This window comes from Parasteatoda tepidariorum, chromosome 4 (assembly GCF_982258835.1).
Source record: "Parasteatoda tepidariorum strain Cologne lab strain chromosome 4, Ptep-v5.0, whole genome shotgun sequence".
Lineage (NCBI taxonomy): Eukaryota > Metazoa > Arthropoda > Arachnida > Araneae > Theridiidae > Parasteatoda > Parasteatoda tepidariorum.
In genome coordinates this window covers 94,106,214-94,132,259 of record NC_141758.1, presented here as the reverse complement: position 1 = coordinate 94,132,259, position 26,046 = coordinate 94,106,214, and the positions used below count along the sequence as shown (strand labels likewise).

Sequence of the window (26,046 nt, the reverse complement as noted above, 5' to 3'; positions counted from 1 at the left end):
AACAAATGTTGCATCAAAACATAGAACAAGAATTTTTTTTTAATTTAAAGCACATACAAATATTTTATTATTTACAACAAAATAATTTACAGCATAGCCCAATAAAAGCAGAGTCTATTTCATAGTGATGTTACCTGAAATAAAAGTTATTATAAATTAAAATCAATTTGAAACTGAGAATAAAAGAAATTATACTCTATAAATTAAGACCAGTGATCAAATTTTGTTCCAGTAATTGTGTAAAAGTTACATCTTTGTTTTAAAATAAAACAATAATAATTTAATTTCTATTTAAATAACTCCAACCATGACAAAGTAAAACATACTAAATTTGCCACAGTACTAATTTTTACTAAGTAACCACACTGGTTTTTTATTTTATACAACAATTTAGTAGCATAATATATCAATAAATTTAAAGTTCATAAATATATGTTAAGAAAGAGATTTACAGACAATAAAATAAAAATTAGTGAATGATAAATTTGTTAAATTTTGGTTCACAGATTTAAAGGTTAATGCCATAATTTTATAATCAGGCCATCATTGAGAATAAGGATTTTTGCCTTTTGCGAAGGATATTTTAATATAATTTCAAGACAAAAATTCTGATCAGAAATTTCAACGAAAGAAAACTTAAAAGTTGTCAATAATGGGGAGGAGATTTAGGTTTAAGGATCATATCTCCTCCCGTGTCATTTTCATGATTGAAAAAAAAAGAGTTTTTAAAACATTGTTTATTAAATTGAAAAATATATTTCTATTTACTTTTCTAATCACATTACTTTAATAACAAAATTCAAATAAATCAATTTTTAAACTATTTACGACACATATATATTATCTTAATGAAATAAAATTATGCAGGTTTCTTATTACTACTGATGAATAAGTACATCAATTAATTTAGCTTTTAATCTTTTTTGTATTGCCCAAATACTGATGCAATATTTGGGCAATTTTATATGAACATATCCAACAACATTTGAGATTTTCATAAAATGTACTTATTCAGCAGTAGTAAACTTTGGCAGAAATCTTTAAAATATGTATAAATACTTTTATTAGAAGTAGATATTCTTCCAAAATGCCTTTTATATATCTGTTTTAATTATTTATATATAGTGGTAGACAAAATTCTTTTAATTCTAATTGATTAAAATACTAATGCATTACTTTTGCTACCATTAGAAAAAATATTTCCTGAAACTAGTGAAATTACAAAGTTCTTCAAAGATACATTAGCATTATTTCTTCCGAGTACAGTTTCCCCATTGAATAGCATGGTGTAAAACCAATTCAATTCATGAGAAAGCAACCCTGTTTCATTCAAAACTGAATTCAAAGTTGACAGTTAAGTGGTTAAAAAGGGGGACCATTATGTCAACTAAACTTACATATTTAAAAAAAATTAACATCATAGTAGCAACTGAAAATTTAAATGGAAAACAGATGCAATGTTTTATTATAACTCCAGTTTTTGTAAATAAGCTTAAAAATTTTCACTAAAATCTTACCTAAAAAAGTCTAATGCAGAATTTTGACTTTTTTTCCTCTGAAAAAAATAAATATAAACTCAGCATTAAAACAATGTAACAAGAAATGCAAAAATCCCAATGCACAATTTAGATAGAAACTTTGTGATGATGTTAGAAAAAGACAAAATCAAAGGATTTAACTCATGTGTAATATTAAAAAAGTTATTACTAATTTCGATGCAACAGTAGTACATTGTATTTAGTGCACAATACAATATAAAAAAATAGAATCTCTAAACATTACAAATAAGTGGAAAAATATAAAACATAAACAAAATTAGGCAATAAAATATAGGATATTAAAAACACTAGTAATTTCATTTGACTTAAAAAAAGTATTAAATAAATTAAAACACATAATTATTTTAAGCGATGTTGTCTACACCTGTTAGTGTAATTCGAAAATAGGCTTCCATACTGTGAAAAAATATGGTATGGCAGAAGATATATTAACTAACAATGTATTGATTTTGATGGTATGATAGGCTTCCCAAAAATCTAAGCATGCAAAAGAAAAATATTTACAAATAATAGTAGCCAAATTGGATTCTATGAATCTTGAATCTGTTATGCAATAAATCAGTGTTGAAATTTGATTATTTTATTAATGATCTCATTAATGTACATGAACTTAGTGTATTTTTTATAAACATAGAACAGACAACATTTGCAAGAAATTTAGTAAATTCCCAATTAAATTAATCGAGGAATTTTCAAAAGTTTTTGTTAATGTGATCTGTTCTAAATAGGTCTATGCTTAATGGATAGAAATATGCAAACAATAACTATAGCTGATTTTAAAAACTTAAAAAAAAAAAAAAAAAATAACAAAAACTTATAAAAGTAATAATAAAATTTTCTTACCTTTTTTTCTTTTTTGCTTATAGGTGTAGTATCTAGTTCACTAAAAAATATTAAAGGAAATTAAAATCTAATTTAGGAAGAAAAAAAAACTTTTATTCAGCTGGGTAGCCATAAACACTCAGATAAAAATAATTCCCTGATTTTTTTTCTGACTAATTTTAGCAAACTTCAATGAATTTCGTAACCAGTGATATATATTTTATTTTCATTTTTTCTATTTAGACTTATCTATGAACAAAAAAAAACATATTATAAGAATAAAATAAACCTATTACATGAAGAAACACAGGTAAATAGCAATAAAGAGAACTAATGGAAGATACACACACACACATTTTATTTTATAAATAGATCTAATTTCTACGTAATTTTATAAATTTAATAAATATAAATGCAATCATGGGGCAAAGAAGAAACTAATAGACATATATTTGTTTACATACATTGAATGAAAACAAAGCATTAAAGAATATCTTCCTGAATTCATACAAATTTTTTTGAAAAAAATTCAGTGCAAAGTCCAATATTAAGATGTCCATTTACAGGAACAGTCTTTTTTTTCCGGACACTTTTTAATTATAAAAATAAACAAAACTTTTCTCTTTTCAAAAAAATAAATCTTTTTCTCTTTTCTTTTTTTTTGAAATTTTTGACTTGATAAAAAAAAAGAAAAGAAAAGCAGGGATGAGGATTCTCCATTTTCCGCTACCTTCTGCTTCTTTTGGACCAGACTTCGATTTTTGTTTAATTTTAATCTGATTTACGCTACAATATGAAAAAAAATTGGATAACATGGAAATGAAATTCAGAGTTTCACTACAGCACTAAAAAATTGCATATTTTTTACATCTCACATAAAAGGATTATTATCGTTAAGAATCACAGTAATTTTCAAAGTGCTCAAAAATGTAAAATTCCGAAAAAAATTGTGGATTTGATATGAAATTGTCACTACTAAAGCCGGGTCATTAATTGATTATTCAAAAGTGCGATTAGAAATCTGCGGATTGTAATAATATTAAATTAAAAATGAAATCGAAATTTTAAAAACTATGTAGAAACCTGAGACCGTTGAAGTGAGATCGACAAAACCAATGGGCAATAAAAATCGTCACAAATCAAGATATAAAAAAATAATTCTACAAATGTGCGGTCTTAAATCCACGTGAGATTGCGTATGAATTGTCAAAATTGAGTGAATGCATGATCTGAAGTTAGTCAATTAAAATAATATCATATTAGGAGATTTTAAAAACAAATTGAAAGTCCGTTTTAAAAGCTACCAAAAAACAATCGGCAAAACATTGCGGAATTGACGTGCAATCGTTGCCAATCGAGTAGATTGAAAACTGATTACTAACTGAAATGCGCTATTTGAAATTTGCATCACCTTAATTAACGTCTATTTGTTATTTCTTACTGAATTAGGATGTTTTGATATTTGTTTACCTTAAAGACCTATTATTCGAAAAAATCTATTTTCCGGACTTGCTGAAGTTCCAACGATTTTGGATATGGGTCTTCCTACTGTATTAGAATTTTATTACCTCAAATTTCTTTTCTATCATTTTTCCAGACTCATAAAATTCTATAAACCTGTAGTTGTCTTTAAGTATGAAAAAAGTCTCAAATTTTCATTTAAAATTTTACAAATATGTAAATACTTGAAACTAATTTCAAAATCAATCTGACGTAGTAGCAAAAATAATTCCCAATTCTTTATATTCGAAAAATAAACAATCATTATATTTTTTAATAACTGGAAATGGAGAAATGCCTCTTATAAAAGATGTCTTTCAATAAGAGCATATCATGCTCTGAATTTCAATGTATAGTGTACATAATTTAATTTTGTTTACTCGTAAAAGCATAAGCATCATACTTTGGTATAAATATACTTGGTTACAAAACTAAATAGGTAAAATACTGTCTAATTAATACTAAGTAAAATCGTCTTACTTTTCATCTCTCAAGTATCTCGATATAGACCTCAGAATAAAAGAGTAGTTCTCCTGCGTCCAATTACGATTTATCAGAACCTCTTCATCCACTTTCAAAATTAGGTCAAGGTAACTGTGTGCAGGCCTTTCGAAAAACAAAATATATATAATACATAACAGCTTTTAAAAATTAATTTGCAAATATTTATTTTTGTTGAAGTAATACAATTTGTGATTTCACCCATTCAAATATTTTTAATTCTCTACGTAAAAAGCATTATACTGACCTGCCAACAATAATAAAAAAGAAAGAAACTCATACATTCTTTTAAGTTATATAAATAACTTTTTTAACTCTAAAAACTGAAAAATAATAAATTAATCTATTCCTTTGAAATAAATTGAGTTGATTCAGCACTCTTTATTGTTGTTGTTGTAGTTCATTTACGTCGCACTAGAGCTGTGCAATGGGCTATTGGCGACGGCCTGGGAAACATCCCTGAGGATGATTCGAAGACACGCCATCGCAATTTTGATCCTCTGCATAGGGGATGGCACCCCCGCTTCGGTAGCCCGACGACTTGCACACGAAGTTGAGCACTTTACGGTAGAACAGTTTAACGAGGACCAATACTGTACACCCTTGGCCCTTACGCAGACTGCTCCGAGTGGTCACCCACCATCACACTGACCACAACCAGTGATGCTTGTCTTCGGTGATCTGCTGGTCCGATCAGTCCACTGTGTGACTCAGCATTCTTTAAAAATGCCATACAAAAATATTATGAAACAATTTCTGGTTAGCATTTCCAGGTCGACCAATTAAAAGTTTTTTCACACTATTTAATATCGATCTTCTCAAAAAAATTAAAAAACTTTTGTTTTGTATTTAAATATTACTCAAAGTTGCTATTTTCGCATGAATTTAAGATACCATAAGCTTTGCTAATGCAGTGCTTTGTATAAATTTTGTTAAAATCCTTGTTACACTTTTGGGTTTATCTGACTTTCCAAAATATAATATTTAAAAAAAAGCTCTAGAAAGGAATTAAAATGATAAATGAAATACACATGAATTACAAAATCACTGACAAGGAGGAAAGTTTTGAGAGTTAAATAAGTTATTCTTTCCTGTGATCTAGCATTTGAGCAGAAACTTTTTAATACTTCTTTGCGGACTGCAAACAAGCTTTTATCCTATTATAACAATTTTATTTTTATGAAAAGCAAAATCATGTAAAAACCTCAATTTTAAAAACCACACATTTTTGACCAACAAAGGCGCTCTTAAACATAATTCTTTTATACGTTGAAACTTACGTGTTTTTATTCATACTATCAATAACAGCTCTGTGGAGAGTATGAAAGGCATTTTGAAAAGAACCTTTAATCTGGTGCATCAAATAAGTTCCTTTGGCAATATCACGACCTACATAATGGAAAGAAAGTTTATCAGCATAAATCTAATTTAAAGATTTCATAAATTACAAAATAAATTAACAAGACTTTTAAATATATAGTATATTTTGCACTAACAGGGTGCGTAGCCAGATTTGTCAACAAAAAATAAGCACCTTTTAAGCACCCAAAAAATATTTTTAATCACTTTCCAAAAAAAATCATGATTAGGAAATGTGCAATAACGAAAAAATTTTCTTTCTATTGTTTAAAGTTTTTAATTTATAAAACATAAAATCAATGAAATTCAAAAACATTTACAAAGATTTTACATAATCATGATAAAATAACTAGTTTCTGATAAATATTGCAGAGAAAATTGTGAAAATACATAAATTTTTTTTAAATTTATGATGACAATCGACACTACATTGAAAAAAATCTCGTTTTGAAAGATAGAATTGAATTGAATTGAATTGAATGTAAGATTTAATGGCACAAGGTCCAGAGAGGACATGCTGCGCCAGACACACGGTTTTAAAAACATATTAAAAGGTAGAATAGAGTACAATTACACAATAAGTATAGTAAAAATGATGAGAATTCTAAAACAGTGAAAATGCAAAAATTTTTATATGTAGATAAAACTTGATAAATCTCTTATATACTGTTTAAAATACCAATAGTGCGAAGAAAAGCAAAGATGTTAGGATGATGGTTTTCATCTAACAAGTCTTTTATGCATAAAATGGAGCTACCAAAAAAGGTGAGGCGAAACTGGTTAAAACATGGACAAAGTATTAAAATGTGATGAATCGTGAGTAATACGTTGCAATCGTTGCATTTGGGAGGAGGTTCTCCAAATAGTAAATGAAGGTGAGTAAATCGAGTATGTCCTATTCGCAAGCGGGTGAGTTTGACATCTGTCCTGCGCATGTGCAGTGCAGGCCAAGGCTCCAAAATAGGTTTAACAGAATGTAATTTGTTTTCGCCTTGCAGGTCCCAGTGTTGCTGCCATAAACACTGAAAAAGTTTGCGAATGTGGTTTTTTAAATCAGAAAATGGGACAGATAATGTTATTGGAGAAGAGGCAGATCGTGCAGCAGAATCAGCTTTGTCATTTCCTTTGATACCTACATGACTGGGAATCCAGCAAAATAAAATTTTAAAACCCTTCTTGTATAGAGAAGTCAATATATGTTGAATAAAAATTAAAATTGGATGAGCTTCGTTTCTCACATGTTCTAACTGTCTCAAAACACTCAAACTATCCGAGTATATACAAAATTTTCTAGCCGAATGCGAAGAAATGAGTCTTAAAGCTAAAAGGATAGCAAATGCTTCCGCTGTAAAAACAGAGCAAATTGCAGGAATGTCGTAGCTGTAAGTAATATCAGCCACAACAATCCCACAACCAACATGTCCAGGGAACTTAGATCCATCTGTAAAAACTGCTATGTATTGTATATACTGATGACGATGGAAAGTGAACAGCTGTTGAAAAATGCTAGGTGAGACATTAGATTTACTGTATGACACAAATGAACAATCAAGATAATATGATGAAATAGTCCATGGTGGGATGAGAAAATAATTTACAGATTGCGATGGTATATCACAAAAATCAAATGTCTGAATGAGTGATCGCATGCGAGAATTAAAAGGTGGTATATATGAGGGTCGTGCATCATATAATCGTTGTAAACTTAGTGGAATAATCTCACGTCGAAGAGGGTTCGATGAAGATGACAGGACGCGAAAGTAAAATGTTAAAGAGAGCTGCATGCGTCTGAAATTGAGAGAAGGTTGATGACACACAGCATACAAACTCTCAACAGGAGAAGTGCGAAATGCTCCACTACATATGCGTAACGTCGTGTGATGCACCGTATCTAGACGTTTTAAGTTAGATGCAGAAGCCGTTCCATAAACTGTGCATGCATAGTCAATGCGCGACAGTATAAGTGCTTGGTAAATTCGCAATAGCGCGGTACGGTCAGCACCCCAAAACGTGTTAGAAAGCACCCGTAACATATTTAGGGATCTCTCGCATCTTTTCCGCAATTGTTTTATGTGAGGCAGAAAAGTAAGCTTATGATCGAAAATGACTCCAAGAAATTTTGTTTCCATAACGACTGGTATAGCAATGTTATGGATATGAATTACAGGATCATTGTGAAGCCGACGTTGCCGACAAAAATGTACACATGAGCTTTTGGAAGGTGAAAGGGTATGGCCATTCTCATCACACCATTTTACTATTTTATTGACAGCAAGTTGTAACTGACGTTCGATTACTCTCATGTCAGATCCTGAGCATGAGACATTGAGGTCGTCAACATAAAGTGAGCCAAAAACTGCTGGGGGTAGAATGTTTAAAATGGAGGAAACATGAACTATGAAAAGTGTAACACTCAGAACACAACCTTGTGGAACACCTTCAGATTGGATGTAGAGATCAGAAAGTGTACTACCCAGCTTAACATGAAAATATCTCTGACTCAAAAAGTTTTTGATAAACATAGGTAGGTGACCACGGAGGCCCATATTAAACAATGCCTTTAGAATGCCGTATCTCCATGTCCGATCGTACGCCTTCTCAATATCAAAGAAGATAGAGATAAAATGGTTACGTCGGACAAGAGCATTCCGGATACGTGTTTCTAATGCAACAATGTTATCAATGGTCGACCTGCCCTTTCGAAAACCACTTTGAAAGTCGGGGATGAGTTTTTTCTCCTCCAAAAAGTAAACCAAGCGAGAGTTGACCATACGCTCAAATACCTTGCTGAAGCAGCTAGTCAGAGCTATTGGGCGGTAGTTTATTGGTTCCGTTGGATCCTTACCTGGCTTTAAAATTGGTATCACTAGAGCCAGCCGCCAACTTGATGGGTATATCTGCTCCGTCCATAATCTGTTAAAAAGTAACAGAATATTCTGCAAAGATGCAGAAGTCAAATGGCGAAGCATGTGATATGATACACCATCAAGGCCGGGGCTCGTATTGGGTGCTTTTGACAGCGCTCGCTGCAATTCATGAAATGTGAAGTTACAATTATATTGAAATTGCCGTCGAGTCGTAAACTGCAGCGTCTGGGCTTCAACTCTATGCTTGTGAGCTTGAAAAGCTGAGCTGTAACTGTCAATGCTAGATACGGCAGCGAATGTTTCACCCAAGATGTTACTCACATCTACAGGGTCAGAGTGCGTGATACCGTTTATATCAAATACCGGAAGATGGAATTCACGGTAGATACCATTCGCTTTCTTGACCCTCGACCAGACTTGTCTGGGAGATGTTGTAGATGTGATGGATGAAACATAGCGTGACCAAGATTCTCTCTGGCTTTGACGCCGAATCCTGCGTGCAATCGCTTTAGCTCGCTTGAAATCGACAAGATGGTCTGTTGTAGGATACCGACGGAAGATGTTCCATAGCCTCTGCTTCTCTTTGTGAGTTGCGGAGCATTCAGCAGTCCACCATGGCTTGCGATGCCGGGGACGAGAAGTTGATGTTTTTGGTATGCTACTTCGTGCAGCATTGATGATCACAGAAGTCACCGTTTCAACAACAGCTTCAAGATTTTCGTCTGATACCATATCTTCTGTAATGTCAGCAAGCCGTGCGAAAAGCCTCCAATCAGCACGATGGTAAATAAATGTAGAGGGTCTTGTAGTGATAGAAGCAGTAGATGTATATGAAACAATGATTGGGAAATGATCGCTATTATGAAGATCATTATCAACTGAAAATTCTGAAAAGGGTAAAAGCGCAGGTGAACATAAAGCAAGATCAATGCAATGAAAAGTTCGTGTAGGTTCATGAAAATAAGTGTCTTCACCTTGATTCAGTAAGCAGAGATTATGATCAAGGATGAGAGTTTCAACTTGATGTCCTCGGGCATTTGTGTCGGAACTACCCCATAAATCGCTGTGGCCATTAAAATCTCCAAGCAAAATAAAAGGCGTAGGTAACTGTTGAATTAATGAGTTTAAATCATGTTGTGAAACGGAAGCATGTGGAGGTATGTAAATGGAACAGACTGTAATGATAATGTTTAGATGAACCTTGACTGCAACAGCCTGTAATGACGTTGACAATAAAAGGTGAGTTGATGGAAAACTTGTTGATGTTAAAATAGCGACACCACCATTAGGTCTACTACCTTCGTCATGATCGTTTCGGTAACATATATAGCTACGTACATTAAAATTATCAGATGATGTTAAATGAGTTTCTTGGATTGCAAAACATGATGGGTGATATTTACAAATTAAATCTCTGATGTCAGAGATTTTGTTTCGCACACTGCGACAATTCCAAGAGATAATGGAATTTGCCATTACCTTTTGGATTTAAAATTTGATTTAGACGCAACATCCATCGGTGGGTCGTCGAAAACCGATTCGTCATCCGATGGATGTAGTGTTATTTCTGTGTCCATCTTCTGCAAGATATCTGAAGTGGACTTTTTAATGATCTGTATAAATTTTGGGTCTTTATTCTTTTTAGGAATACCTGGTTTTTGGCTAGGTGGCAACTTTACATTCGGACGCTGCTTTAAGGCAGGACGAGGCTTTTCTGGGGATTTCAATCGAGATGTTTTTGGAGGTGGAGATTTGGATGCAGGTCTGCGAAAAGTAGAGGGTCCGGTAAAATTAAATTGTGGTTTTTGTTTTGTTTGCTGTGAGGTAGATGATATTGAGGGATCTGTCTGCGTACTTACTGAGCAATATGAAGTTTTGGCTGCGGCTGAATAGGATACACCCGGACGGGGAGTGCGGGCCATAACTATTCGACGGGCTTCGCTAAATGATAGGTTTTGCAATACTTTGATTGTCTGAATTTCCTTTTCTAGTGACCATTTCGGACAACTTCTGGCGTAAGCTGCATGATCACCCTTGCAATTGATGCAAAGAGGTGGCAACTCGCAAGAAGTGTCTTCATGGTCAGTACTTGAGCAACGGGCACACACCGGTCGACTTCGGCAAGATGTTTTAGAATGCCCAAACCTTTGGCATTGATAGCAACGCAAAGGATTTGGGATATAAGGTCGGACCGGGCAGTTAATCCAGGCCATTTTAACTTCAGATGGTAAATTAGATGAGTCAAACGTGAGGATAAGGTGTTTCGTAGGGATGAGCTTACCATCCCTGCGAATCTTAATCCTTCTGACAGATGAGACATTTTGACTTTGTAGGTTTTCCAATATCATTTCTTCGGTATCGTTTATAAAATCTGCTTCTGATATGACACTGCGAGAAGTATTTAGTGATCTATGAGGTGTAACAGTTACATTGAATGAACACATGGTTGTGCATGAGGATAGAGCAATAGCTTGTTTTGAGGAGGAAACTTCAACTAATAGGTCACCAGAGCGTAGCTTCTTCACAGAGGCTTTTTCTCCCAGAAACGAAAGAAGAGCCTTGTGAATGAGAAATGGTGAAATGTTAGTGAATGAAGTGTTGGGTATAGTGGGATTTTTCAAAGTGATAACAAAATATCGTGCGTTTTCATATGGTGTTGAGGGTGTTCCGCTGTTTTTGTTTTGGTGTGCGGAACTGAACACCTGCCCATTTTCGTCCATAGAAAGCAAAACTTACTTCCACTATCAGCGGCACCACCCACCACGGAGTCCAACTTAGGGGATGCAAAAAACAAGTTGATGCTGCCACCAGCTTGTTACTCAACACCGATGCTGACCGATAGTTATACCCCTGAGGCAGCCTCCACCCTTAACGAGATGCCCAGTAGATGACCCCGGCCTTGACCCTAGTCAACAGATGACGATTGTGATCAGCCGATTGATGCACACAGGCCAATATGCACCTCCCGTTTACCTGAAGCACGGGCCAAAGCAGTGTATTGGGGTACCAAGATGCCCCTCAACTGCCAGGATCCCCTTTTCCAGGGACACGGGTCTCCACGCACGGCAAACACGCGGGTGGTCTCTTCCCATCTATGTCCAACACAACAGAGCGGTAATCAAACACAGATGACAAGCCCTCACCAGTAAATTTGGCAACCACGTCAAGGGGGAAGAGAAAGGGGAAAGTAGAAGTAAAGGGAGAGGAAAACGAAGGGAGGACAGATCACTAGGGTACCCCGGGGCGTGACTCCCTGTGTTTACCTGAAGAAGGTAAACCCCCTCAGGGGTTTGAAAGATAGAAAATTAAGCACTTTTTACAAACCCCCAATAGGAAAAAGCACCTTTAAGGGCATTAAAAAAGCGTAAATCACAAATAAGCACTTTTTAAAGACGCTATGCACCTTGATTAATATAAAGTATAATCAAGTAAAATGCATTTCTTTTATTTGGTATAATACACATCCTAATGAAACTATCATAAAATTTTTATGATAATAAATTTCAAAATTGTTGATGTATCAAATCGCCTATTATCTGATAAAACAAAGTTAAAACAGCACAAATTGTTCTGGCGGTATGGCTGAGATAAAGTTGAGGAGAATAGTTTCGGGGAAAAGGCAACATAGTTTAAGATATAAATATGCTGCTAATTTAAATTTTAGTAAAATTCTATAAAAAAAAGTACTATAAGCATTAGATAATAATCAAAAGTGGTATTCTTCTATTTTTAGAAATTCTTGTTTAATGCTTTCAATAACTTTAGTATTTTTCTAAAAACACCCAACTTTTTGACATTTAAAATTAAATTAAATGTAAATTCTTTAAAACATTTAATTTAAAAATTACATTGTCGGAAGTGTATAAAACTAAGCTACACATTAAAACCAAACTCAATTTTTAAATACTTTTTCTCACTTTTTTTGGCATTTTGTGTATTTTTTAAACGAGAATATTATTAAATTTAAATGCTACTAAATTTATGCTAATTAAATTCTAAAGAAATTAAATTAAATCATTATAAAAATAAATAAAAATCTAAATACCAGCTATAAACGGATCTTCTACAGTCAAATAGGATCCAGAATCTCTATTCTTCGGCAGATACTTTCCCCCATTGTCAAAATGAATTGACACACGTTCATAATTAAAATTCACACCATAGTGTTCAAAAAATTCCATTAACATTGTTCCCAGATTAGTTGATGGATAACATTTTGGTTTATAAAATCCCTGAAACAAAAATAATCAATAAATATGTTTACTTTCTGTCGTAAAAATTTGAAAATGTTTACTTTTCAAAACTTCTATACTGTTAAAAGGATAATTACTTTTAATAGACCATTCTGAAAGAAAAGTAGTTAGATAACTATAGACTTTTTATTTTCGTTAATAGTTTACTTTAATATTAAATGCACAATTTAAAAGCCTTTTAAATATCTGAAATGGATCTTTTATAAGTTCTTCTTTAACTTTTTCGCACTGACTGTCACATATACATGCCAGCATGAAGGGAACTTTTCTGGTCAAAACCCCAACATTTTGATCCAGCCGGTCGAAACCTTAGATACTACTTCTTGTTCACCCCAACATACTTGTGACAGTGTTCAAAAATTTTTTAAAAACTATAATTTGTATAAAATTGTAACATTTATAATATATACAATATATAATACTTATAAACAAATAGTACTCAAGTACATACAAATGTAGATTGTAGATAGATAAATGCAGATTTGACCTTTGTCTCGAAATGACAGACATGACCTGATTTGATTGAGACATGATAATATTGACACTTTACATAGCATCAGAGTAAATAAAAAGTTATCTTGTTTTCCTGAATAGCAAAGAAGTCTCTAATGTTATTATAATAATTTAGATTAATTATAAATGTATAATATTAATTATGCTTTAGAATGATTTATAAAATATTGTATCAGTAAAATTCATTTTCAGAAATGTAAAATATAGAAAAAATCTATAAGAAATTACAATAACTAAATACAAGTTAATTAGATTTTATTGTAATGTTTGATGTTTTCTTCTTTACTGACTAATTGAACACCGTGCTCTGTTAATCTATTTAGAGTTAGAATTTCTGGATTACAAATTTGACTGCTGTAAAATAAATTGTCAGAGAAAGCAAGTTTTTAAATTATTTAATAAAATAAAGTATAATATGTTTACAATATTTTTTAAATTTTAAAAATTTTATTTACAAATGGATTAAAAATTTTACAAATTTAACAATATTTTAAAAATTTTTGAAAAACCAATAAGAAATTAATGAGATAACTAACTAAGTGTTTATGAGGTTTTAATGTAGATGTGTTTTTTTCCTTACATTAAAAAAACACATTAGTTAAACATAGAGTGATTAAATACAAATCTATTTCACGATAGATTAAAGGAATGATTGAACACCAATATATTGAGAGCATGAACTACAGGACTAATAAAAGATTAGCATGTTGAAATTTTTTTTTCACAAATGAAAGTAAGTATTAAATAATTTTTTAAAGTTAAGTATTACTTAACAAGAATGTTAAAAAACATAATCCTGATTAATTTTTTTAAGAGTAACAAATTGACAGTAACCTGAATTTAAGGACCAGTTACTATTCATAAATTTAGTTTTAATGAATTGTTGGATGATTTTTCCTTAACTCATCAAACATTCAGACATACTGATTGATTAAACACCAACATATTTAAAATTTGAGCTTAGATGTGTATCTTGGAAAAGATAAGATTTTCCTAAATAAAGTGTTCTTAGTAAATTTTCAAAATAATGTATGAATTAGCATACATTTTTGGGGGTACAAGTAAAGTTTTTATATATATTATGCATTATCATGTAAGTCAAAATTGGAAATAATATACTTATATTTAGTGTGTGTGAAGTAAAAAATATGTAAATAAATCTTAATCTAAAGAAGATTTTTTTAAACCATTACTTAAACTTCAAACACTCAACATACTGGCAACAACACCATCTGTTAGGAAGTAGAGAAGTACTTTTGGCATTAGCGGATACTTTATTGCCAAAAAAAATTTTCTTAAATTTCTTCAACAAATATGGAGATATTTGAGCATATACGGGTAAACAGGAGATAGTCTTAAAATACAGGAGCCTTCGTTAAAAAAACAGGAGACTTGGCCGGCATAAATTAGTAGCCATTTTCAGAATATAACAAAATAAATTTTTTTTAGAATCAAAAAGTGAGACAAACCTGTAAAAAGCTAATGACCAGCAATGTCAAACAATAGGAGTTCATTCCTCCTGTGAAAACTTCATTCAAACCTCTATGAATCAAAAACTGCTTGAGTACTAATACCAGTTTTGGTAATGGTGGATATTCTTTGATATTGTTCTGCAACAATATAAAACAACATTGTATTTCTAAGCAACAAAAGGCAAGTGAGATTATAATTAACAAATGAAAAACTGTTTGAAAGGATAAAGAACATAGTATTATGATTAAAAATGAATCGTATTTCCTATACAGGGTACATATCCAAATTACTCAACAAAAAATAAGCACTTTAAAAAAATATCATAATTAGGCAGGGTTGGAGAGTTTTTACAATTGATGGTTTTATTTTGTATTAACCGTCATGTCAAAAAAAAACTTTTGACACAGTTTTTGACAATTGTTAAAAATCATGAAATTTAGAATCATGTAAAACAAACAACCTTTTTATACGCCATGAACTGACAATATGCCAAAATAGGTTGGGGTTGAATTATTTGTGAAAACGTTGAATAGAACAATGTGAACTGTGTCTTTTTGCATAATTCGTAGCAAAAATCAACATGGTAAAGGAAAAATTTCATTTTTGAAAAGGGAAAATTAAGCACTTTTTAAAAGCACCCAAAGAAAAAAGCACCGTAAAGGGCTTTTAAAAAATGAAAATCGAAAATAAGCACATTTAAGCACCTTTTAAAAACGCTACGCACCCTGCTATACAGGGTCGTTGCGCTTCTTTAACAATCACATTTCCGACTTGCAGCATCTGGTCAAATTTGATCATCACTGGCTGTACAATGTGTAAAAATTTTTTTTATTGAATTTGTTCCCATTGCAGTTCCACCTAGTATTTAATTTGAGAGATTGCAAATTAAATATTATTGTAAAACAAGTATTAACCTCCTCAAGGAAAAAATTGTTTTGAAATTTAATTCAATATAATAAATTTTCAAAAGGAACATTCTACATTAAGAAGGGGATAAAAAAAAAGTTTTTCAACAGTAACAAAATTAAACAATTTTTGTACTTGCATGTGCAATATACAAATCAGAACTTCCAAAGGAACAATTTCTCTTCAAATGAAACAAATGTGTTGCTAATTTTAACAATCTTATTATAAGTAACAGAAACAGATTTCAACTTTGAAATCATTAGAATTGCTCCAGAATAAAAATATATGAAATTCAGAAGACAAGGGCTCATACATTACATTATTTATTTCATTGTTGAAAACAAAATCAGCTGTATGAAAATATTGTACAACTGGCATAAGCAGCTGTCTTCTTTCTAACCCAAGATGTAGTATGTATAGTTTGAGATCTGTTTGGATTTTCTTTTGTATTGAAAACATTTTTCAAAAAAGTAGAAGACTAAATTATTTTCCATCTAAGGTCTTTAAATATAATGATTTTCAATGGAAATATAAAATGAGATTTTGTAAACAAACTATTTAATTTTTTCAATTATAGCAGATGTACAAATACAATGTTATGTACAAAACACTATTTAAATGAGAGAAAAAATACCTGAAATTTGAGTAAGAAAGAAGTATATCTATAATATATTTATAGAATCAAGGAAAATAAAATAATCAAGATCAATTCTTTTTAAATCGCTGAATGTGAATCTCAATGTATGATTTTTAAATCACATGAATATCAATATAAATGTGTGATTCAAAATCCCATGAATACAGATAACAATGTGTAATTTTAAGTCTCATAAAAATGAATTACAATGCGCCATTTTAAATCATGTGAATGTAGTTTTATATCACGTTTGAATATGTAGGTAAAAGCGTAAAAAAAAATTAAAAGAAAAAACTTTTTGGGAGGAATTCCAAAAAAAATGGAACTCTTGATAAGGCAGAGTTTTTCTTTTAATTAAATTGGGCAAAAAAAGCAGAAAAAAAACTCTTCCCTCATATATGAACAATAATAAATATTATCACAGGTTTCCCTGTTTAAAAAATTGCAATTAAAATTATAGAAATAGCATATTAGTGAAAGACAAAGAAAAAACAATAAAAAATTATACTTTAATAAACTTTGCTGATTTTCCACCATTGGACGCATTGAAGCTAATATCAACTCGTATTTTTGATGAGGTATGAATCATTTTTACAATTGGTACCTAAAAGTTAATTAATTAAAATAATTTATAAACAATAAAAATAAATCAATTTATAAACATAGCGACTAAGTAAAAATGTATAATCATTATTGATAATAAATATGCAAGTTTGTGAAAACATCAAAGGTTTAATTAGGACATCATTGTCAAACTAGTATACAAGCATTGATACAATATTGTTAAATTACTATGTTATGCTTTCGTACACCAGATTTGAAGTAACTGTGCACGTGCAGCTGAAATGCATTTGTGCCAGTGTTAGAAAGAGATTTCCAGAAAATTAGAAAGTTAATTAAATAACGTAATTAGTGATGCACATAGAATATAGAAGACGGAATACAATATAGATACAGAATATAGAAGACAGAACACAAGTATTTATTAAACATAAAGTATAACAGAAAAAGAATAATGTATTTTTAGGTTGCTTTAAAAGTAAAGAACAGTCAATGCAGTCAGAACAGTTATGCGAACCTACAATTCTTCGTTCTCAAAAATGCTTTTTATGGAGCATTGAAATATATTTATTTTAGATGTCCATAAAATGCAAATATGAAAAGGAAAAAGTCCAAGTGATTACATTAAACGAATTTCATGCTAACTATTAATATCAAAATTAATTTAGATACTAGAAAATTTAAGGATTCTTATAGTAATAAAATATGAAAAAATATATTACACTAATAACTATAAACTAAAATTGACTGCATTCCATTTATGATTCACATTACATGGGCTTGAATTAAAATTAAACACATTTATGTTTATTATATTTCTGAAAATAAAAAGATAATAAATATATTTTAAATAGTTATAAAATATTCTTGAATAAGATTAGAAATAGAGAGTTTGCATAATGAAAAGCTGATTATTTTAGAATATTTAAAACAGAAAAAGCTTCCAACTGATTACTATATGTCAGGCTAATTTAAATTCAAGCAGTTATACCTAATTAGATGCTTATACAAGCATCTAATTGCGTAAAAATGTTATTTTGAAAGGGAATTTTTTAGAATTTTCTTAATTTTAAGGAATCTTTCAAAATGTACAAAAAAATTAGGAGACTTTTTAGTTCAACCAGCAGCTATGTGTATTGATAAACTTTAAAAACTTAAACTGAATGATTCTTACTGATGCATGGGGAATGATGGTTATATCATCTTCTTCAATGCCATTTCTTAGCAAAGCTTCACTTAAAGTGCTCAGGGGTACACATTTCCATTCTCCAGTTACAACTAAATCAATATCACTGATAAAAGATATAACAACTGATTAGTCATTATCAGATAACTGTTACAAATATCAAACTTAAGTGAGTTTCATACCTGGATGGAAGGTAAAGACCTGTTCTAAAACTGCCAAATACTTCAACCTAAAAAATGAAGAAAACCTGATTAGTTAAAACTTAAAGTGGAAGTTAAAAAATATTGCTAAAAATAATCACAGTTAGTAGGAGAGGAAAACAACTTTTACAATCAATTCTGGAATTTAAAAGATGTGATATTTTTAACATAAATTTAAAAAATTACTTTTCGTACATATTTGTTTTCGTGTCAAAAAATACAGAAAATTTGCATTAAGAAAAATTAATGTTAGTTTTTGCTGAAAAAATTGACAAAGTATATTGTTGATTTTCTCAAGGGCCCTAGGCCCCTGATTTTGATGAGCCGGCCCTGATAAAAATTGATGAATCAAACCACTAGGAATTGACGTGACATTGCATTGGGGACAAAGAATAGTAATAATATTTTTTTTTAATTTTTTTTTTTCGAGATTTTTTTATATTTAATTCAAATAAAAATTTATTTGATGAAAATTTTTTTTTAAAATTTTTTTTTTTACTTCTTGTAAGCATTGTAAGCTAAAATACTATTAAAAAATGAAAATAAATATTTTAATGAGAAATATTGCTTAAGGATACAAAGTTTCACGAATTGAGAAATAATGTATAAAATGCAAAATCATATTAAATTAGCTAACAGGGAATTTCATATAAAACTGACAACTCTTTTAACAGGAATATATTGTGAGAATAGATAATGTAACCAAAGAAGAATGTTACCAAAAAGGAATAAATAATAATTAAATATTATTAAGATATTCTTTTAAGACATTTTATTTTACAATATCATTATAATATTTATAAATATAACAATTATTAAAATTTATTTTTAATTAGAGTGGAAAGCCCCATAACTCGAAAACAGCGAAACTTGGAGAGAAAAATTTTTTTTTCTTCAAATAATAAGTCTTTAAGGTAAACAAACATCATAGCATCAGTTACTCAGCAAAAATAACAAATCAATAATATTAAACATTAATTTCAAACGTTTCCTTATAGTTTAGAAAAAATAAAAATGCTATTGTTTGAACTTGCTCTTTCTTGAATAAAGACACAATTTCCTTTTGTTGCATTTGTATTACCAAATTATTCAACAAAAAATAAGCACCTTTTAAACACTTTTCAAGCACTCAAAAAAATATTTTTAAGCACTTTAAAAAAATAACATAATTAGGCAGGGTTGGAAAGTTTTTGACAATCAACGGCTTTATCTTGTTTTAACTGCCATGTCAAGAAAAAAGAAAACCTTTTGTCGTTGTTTTTGACAATTGTCAAAAGTCATGAAATTTTGAATCATGTAAAACGAATGGTGTTTTCATACGCTACATACTGACTATATGCCGAAATAGATCGGGGTTTAATTAATTATGAAAACATTGAATAGAACAATGTGAACTGTGTCTTTTTGCATAATTCAAAGCAAAAATCAGGATAGGAAAGGGAAAATCTCATTTTGAAAAAGGGAAAATTAAGCACATTTTAAAAACACCCAATGAAAAAAACACCTTTAAGAGCTTTTAAAAAATGAAAATAAGCACCTTTAAGCACTTTTTAAAAACGCTTTGATGCAAAAAAAATTAACTAGGTAGATAGTCAGATAAATACAACACTAAAAAAAGGCCTTTTATTCCAAAAGTAAATTTATCAGATTTGATAAAAAAAATAATAATATAAAACAAGGAACAAAACTGAGTAAATTATGTTAATAAAAACAATTATAATTAAAAGAGAATCAAAGTTCGTCTACTGGTGGTTCAGGGTTTATGCTTTTCACCCAAGTTTGTTTTTCTTTGGCTGCTTTTATCTTTACAACCAAACTTCTGTGTGCTTATTGAAGCAGAGTAAATATTTAGGTATCAAAAAAACAGCAAGAAAGAAAAAGAAAATTTTTGTAATACCTTTTTTAACAAAATCACAAATGAAAAGAAAAAAAATTAAAAAGGAAAAGTTATTTCTTCATTTTGATTGTATAAAATTAACAATTCCAGCAAAAAGATGTCTAAATAAGGGACAGCATATAGAATTAAAATAATTACTTTCACATACATATCTTATGTTTACAAATAAACCTTTCTTCAGAATCTCATTGAAAAGTTTGGGGATATTTTTCGCAGTTCTACAAAAGGAATTAACGCTGCTCTTTCTATGTACTTAATACTGACATGATGAAATATCTCTCTCCAAAGATACCACATCAAAGCTAACTGGTATTTGGAATACCATATCAAAGATATTTTTGAAGTTCAGGGTAACTGTTATTTAAATCAAAAATTCACCAGTGTTAACTTACCTTTGCTTGAGGCCACAGCGAATGAACAATTCTGGTGATGTGCTCAATGACTTTTAATCTCACTTCCGCTTCTTCCGTAGTATGACTCATGAATGTAAAAAAATCATTAATTTCTTGGTGTAAACTGAAAAAAAAATTGAATATATTAGAATGAAAAGAAAATATTTGATGTTGAGTCTACCTTTCAAATCATGAGTAGTACATTTGCAATAAATTTAAATAAAGAGGATTTAGTGTTACATGGCTAGGCATAATATTTTAACAAAACCAGTCAATTAAATATTCCAGTGTTTTCTTCTCAGAAAAAAAATGGCTGAGAATTTCTCACCCTTTCTCAAAAACAGGGTGAGATTTCAAAAAGTTAAGTGAGATTTCAAAAATTAAAAAAAAAAAAAAAAAAAAAAAACACAGAGACTTGAAAAAAAAATCCTTTCTTTAACTATAATGCATTTTTAACATCTTCTAATTTTTAAAGCATTGAATATTTTTGCTGCATCATCATATGGAAAATGTTCTACATCTACTTTTTCATCAGCTATTCTCATTAGGTTGCTCAATTGCGTATTTGTTTCGTTTTGATCGTTTCTACCCACATTTGTTTCATTTTCATTTGTCCGTTTCGGAGTAGGAGATATTGGCTTTACGAGGTATTTATCCATCTTACATTAACGAGCAAAAAATTTGAACGTCTTACATGAAGAAACCTTACCTACGGTAAACACGTGGTTGCAGAGAAATGTGTTCTGAAAGAGGTTCCGTGGTTCGGAAGGATGGTGTTCTGTTGTTCTTAAAGGTTCTGAACAATACTGGTAAATAGGGAAGCTAGATAATGGGGCAGACGTTGAAAATAATAAAAGATCCAGGAAGAAAAGTGAAACGGATTTTATTCTAAATGGCGCAAGTGAGAAAGTTTTTTCAAAATGCGAGAAATTCGCGAATTTTGAAATTGGTTTATAGAATGCGCGAATTTCTCGCGGTAATCATTTTTTAATGCGAGAATATTAAAAAATATGCGAGATTCTCGCGTTCTCGCGCTGTAGTGAAAACACTGTATTCATGTGAAATAAAATTTTAAATTTAAGCGACTATTATAGCATTTCATAATTCAGAAACTATACTTGCGTATTTTACCTTCTATCATTTTGATGAAATCTGAAAATAAATTTGGTTTAAATTGAAATATAATCAAATTTTTGTACTAAGAGGCGATATTTCCATATTGTGCTCTGTCGCGCCAACTACAATCGCCAAGGTGCCAAATAGATCTTAAACTTGTACATTTCCTAAAAAAAATCATGTAGATGTTTGCCTGGGTGTGGCCATGAGTTAAACCTTTCCAGTTGGTCCATTTCTGTGATGTTTGTTTTTAGTTTCTGGCGGACCGTTGCCCGGAAGTTGTAAAGACTTGCCGATTATTCTGCCACAGATCACAATAAGGAAATCTCCCCCTAAGCTATGTATGTAATTTGTCAATTTTTTATAATCAACTATTATATTAAAATAAATTTGAAAGATACAAAAATAACCCAGGCGCGATCTTGGCGAAAATGACTGACAAGGTAATTGAAGTTGTACCCAAATTTTGTATTTTGCCATATAAAATCACATTTTTTAGTCTTATTCATTCAAAACTGTGAAATAAACTTAAGAATACAGGAGGTTCAGAAACTTGTACTTTGTTATCACTTGCTTTGGGGAAAGGAAGATTTATAATAGGAATAAATTATAAATTGACTATACACATAATGAAAAAGTAGATAGTTAAGTGTTTTTTTTAAAAAGATAATGGATTTTTTTAAAATTTCCAATAATTAAAAAAAATCAGAAGATTGCAAATTTAGATATTTTTATTTATAATCCTTCAATATTTACAGTAGATTATAATCTTCTTCACCAAAATTTAGGGTTTTTAACAATTGTCTAAAAAGCTATGTAAACCTTTTCGACATGACAGTTAAAACCAGAAAAAATCCAATATATTCTCAAAAACTTGCCAACCCTGACCAATACCGAAATCTTTCCGATATCCAAGATAACGAAAGCTATGAACGAAGAAGTAAATGGTCAATAACATCTTTAAGCTATATTATTCATCATAAATTTAGTTATGCTTTATTTGACATAAATACTATTTATATTCTTACCCTACTATACCACATCGATAAATAGTTTTTTTTTTCCATGGTAACATCGTAAATTGACCTGGAGATTTGGACATCTTGGATACACGCTTAGACTTGAAGGATTCACAGTCATATTTTTTAATATTTGATACTTCCGTAGGTTTGGAGCATTCCGCAATAGGAATAAATGAATCTGAAGTATATTGAGGATCAGTCTCCATAGCAATTTACTGATATAATAAGCTCCTTTTTATGAACAGATTTCGTAAAAAGAAAAGCATAGAATAGAAATCGTCAAGGACTTCAAGAATAAGCAGTAGTATCTAATTTTTGCATGCCAAGACAATAGCAATATCTATGGAAAGGGTAACACGAAATTATGTAAGTTTTTTTTGTAATGTTTATATTTGTTATGTAGTCTTAATCCTACATATTTCACCTTTTTCTAATCTGAAAAAAATCGATCACGTTTAAAAAGTGCATTATTAATACCCTCTATTCGTATGCTTAATTAAAAACTGAAAATACGGTTTAAATCGTTTTATAATTTTCATAATAATGAACCCATTACGTATTATCCAGTGTTGTGCAATGCCAACACTTCACACGTGTTTTAAATTTTTTCTATTTTAATTTATTCTAATAAAATTGTTTGTTATTAAAAAGAATTACTGAATACAGTTCATTTAATTTTATCTTACCTTATAAACTGATTCTTTTTAATCTCTTTATGAAATATGGATATCAATTTTAAAAAAAACTAATGATTTGAAAATATTTGTAACCGTTGTAAAATTCGGTCCTTTTTGTTTTTTTGTTGCTGCCTAGCTTTCACTGTAAATTTAACTTTTAAAAGGCGGTTTAATTTTATTTATAAGAAAACTAGTCGGTCAATACTTCTAGTCCGAATTCTCGGTTTTTTTAAAGAATTATTGAAGGTCCAGCATGGATGAAACTAAAGAAATTAAAACAGACTCTACTTCTGACGAAACTTTAGCACCCGCTAATGATTCCAACAAGTATGGGCTTTCATTTTCTTACTAAACAGATGTGTTTTTCTTTGACGTGTTATTCACTCATATAATTATTAGTGTAGCTCGCTGGTTATGTTATAAACTACTCCAAATTTTTTTCAGAGAAGGGTCCGTCAGTCTACTATTCAATGAAATGATGGTTTACAAATTTTCCCCTCTATTTTCTTTTAAAACTATTGGTGGCTGCTAATAAGTACTTAACTCTAGTTTAGCTTTTATAAATGGTTTATTACAAATTATAATACTGTTATTAGCCTGAATTATTTAAATATTTTTTTTCTTAGTTTATTATCGTTAATTTCCTATATTGTGTTAGCTTATCAAGTATATAATTAGACTAAAAATTATGAAGAATTATTTTAAATCTATGTTTTCATTTCTTTAAGTTTTGTTATTTGCATATTACACAACGTACTATAGTATACCTTGTTTGTGGAAATATTATCAAGTTGAGATAAAATGTGCAAAGATTAGACGAATTTTCTAAAAATTTAGGTAACTTGCCAATTCTTGAAAAATTAAATGGGCACAATACCTGTCTGTCAAATAATTTTCTGGTAATGAATATATTTCAATTAAACCCATTTAGTTCAGAGTTGGCTAGGTTTAGGGTCAGAATGGATTAATCCACATTTTAAACCAGTGTTTCTTAACCTTTTTGATATAATGGACCCCTTTTAAAAAATTTTAAGAAGTCATGGACTACCTCCCTGTGAAAAAAAATTTTTGCAAAAAACCTCAATTATTAGAAAACATTTAATTTTAATAGTAAGCAAAATTTTTATAATTAAAATTTTTAATGTGCAGGTTGCTGCTGCTTTTCCTTAATTAATAAATTTAATTGGGGGATTGTTTTCGACAAAGCAACGTGTATATCTCGTTCAACATTCAATCGATTTCGATGTTATATTTTTATTGTCAGAAATGTGGAAAATCCCGCTTCGCAAAGATACACTGTAGCAAACAGAATTATAACTGCCATAGTTCGCTTTACAAGCAATGGGTAGGCTTCCAAGCATTTTAAAAATTAGGAGTAGTCAGTGGACCTCCAAAATATAACTCATGGACCCCTTAGGGGTTCATGAACCACAGGTTAAGAAACCCTGTTTTAAACCGTCCTGTACATAGCCTCTTTGTCTGAAAAGTGTCCAAAACCCTTTTATTCAAATTATGTCACAGTTTTAAAAAAAATATTGTGAAAAATGAAAGGTTAATTTTTGAATAAGAAACAGACAAGTTTTTGTTTTATTGAAAGAGTTTATTGTTATTGTAAATATTGCATTCGTTTATCCTTATATGCAAAAGCATAATTTAAAAACATAATTTATCAGTTTCTTCATATTTAAGGGATAAGGTATTCACTTTTGTTGTTTAATGAATTATGGAGCTTCAAAAGCATTATTTTCTTATATTATTTTTATTTAATAAGTTAAAGCAAATTGTATAAAAATTATCCAATATTTATCCAATATATATTATCCTTTTACCAATGTTCAAGGTTTTAGAAAGTTTAAGACAATAAAACCCACATGTCCTGTCAAAAACCAGTTTAGGGCATGCAGAACATCAACCCTGATTTAGTTTTATGTTAATTTGGATACTAAATCCTTTTAAAACATATTAAAATACATAGTTAATGTTTACCAATCCGAATATTGAAGAGACTTTCTGCCCAGAAGAACTTAAAATATAATTTTCTTCAATGTAATCTAATCTAAGCTAATTTATTCTTCATTAGATATCTGACAAATTGCTTCCCTATCTTTAAACTTTTACCATTTTTAGCTTGAACAAAAATAACCAGGATTTATTTATTCAGTGATAAGTTTTTAAAAATTGAAAACTAATTTTTGAAACATTTTTGTGAGAAATATCAATTTTAGCTATATTATTGTTTTTAAAAATATTAAAAATTGTTAATATATTTTGATAATTTACTTGGTAAGTGTTAAAATTACTAGAATCTGATTTAAATCAGATCTTTTTTTAATGATTTAGGTTAAATAAATTTAGGGGCATATTTCTGTATGGGGTCTGACGCTCCAACTGCAAATGCCAAATAGAACTTGTGAAATTTAAAAAAAAAAATTCATGTACACGCTTGTCCGGGGGTATCTGCAAGTTATACCTTTCAAGTTAATCCCTTTCTGTTTTTTTTTTTTTTTTTTTTTTTTTTTAATCTTGCGGGTCATTGTCAGGAAGTTGCCAAGACTTGGTGATTATTCTGTCACAAATAATGTTGCAGAAATCTCCCTGCATTTAT

The 26,046-nt window shown here is 30.1% G+C and overlaps 2 protein-coding genes across 4 annotated transcripts in view; one reads left to right on the top strand and one right to left on the bottom strand.

Moving 5' to 3' along the window:
* Positions 1-21: 21 nt before the first annotated feature.
* Positions 22-23,554, bottom strand: LOC107436587 (terminal nucleotidyltransferase 4B). Of its 2 annotated transcripts, none has more exons than XM_071182767.2 (12): positions 23,451-23,554; positions 20,627-20,750; positions 18,320-18,366; positions 18,126-18,243; positions 16,899-16,994; positions 14,844-14,984; positions 12,654-12,840; positions 5,663-5,771; positions 4,362-4,487; positions 2,403-2,442; positions 1,518-1,555; positions 22-134 (listed from the first exon to the last, which is right to left on the bottom strand). In XM_071182767.2, the coding sequence occupies exons 2-12, from the start codon at positions 20,714-20,716 to the stop codon at positions 131-133; spliced, it is 996 nt and encodes a 331-aa protein (XP_071038868.1). In that variant the 5' UTR covers positions 20,717-20,750; positions 23,451-23,554; the 3' UTR covers positions 22-130. The 2 variants fall into 2 exon arrangements, with proteins under 2 accessions (XP_071038868.1, XP_042904646.2); XM_043048712.3 differs by lacking the exon at positions 23,451-23,554 and adding an exon at positions 22,771-23,339.
* Nasp (Nuclear autoantigenic sperm protein) overlaps positions 23,332-26,046 on the top strand; it is a 23,093-nt gene continuing 20,378 nt past the window's right edge. The window contains exon 1 of one of the 2 annotated variants that reach the window (XM_016048349.4): positions 23,332-23,768. In XM_016048349.4, coding sequence (XP_015903835.1) covers positions 23,695-23,768 — 74 coding nt within the window. In that variant the 5' untranslated portion in view covers positions 23,332-23,694. The remainder of the gene's footprint in view (positions 23,769-26,046) is intronic. The other variant, XM_016048350.4, reaches the window with a different exon arrangement.

Excerpts from the sequence above, each read along its gene's own strand:
- LOC107436587 (XM_043048712.3), bottom strand. The coding sequence starts at position 22,970 with ATGGAGACTGATCCTCAATATACTTCAGATTCATTTATTCCTATTGCG. Across the intron at positions 20,751-22,770 it reads TATCGATGTGGTATAGTAGG|TTTACACCAAGAAATTAATG; the intron begins GTAAGAATATAA and ends TTTTTTTTTCAG. Across the intron at positions 18,244-18,319 it reads GGTCTTTACCTTCCATCCAG|TGATATTGATTTAGTTGTAA; the intron begins GTATGAAACTCA and ends ATCTTTTATCAG.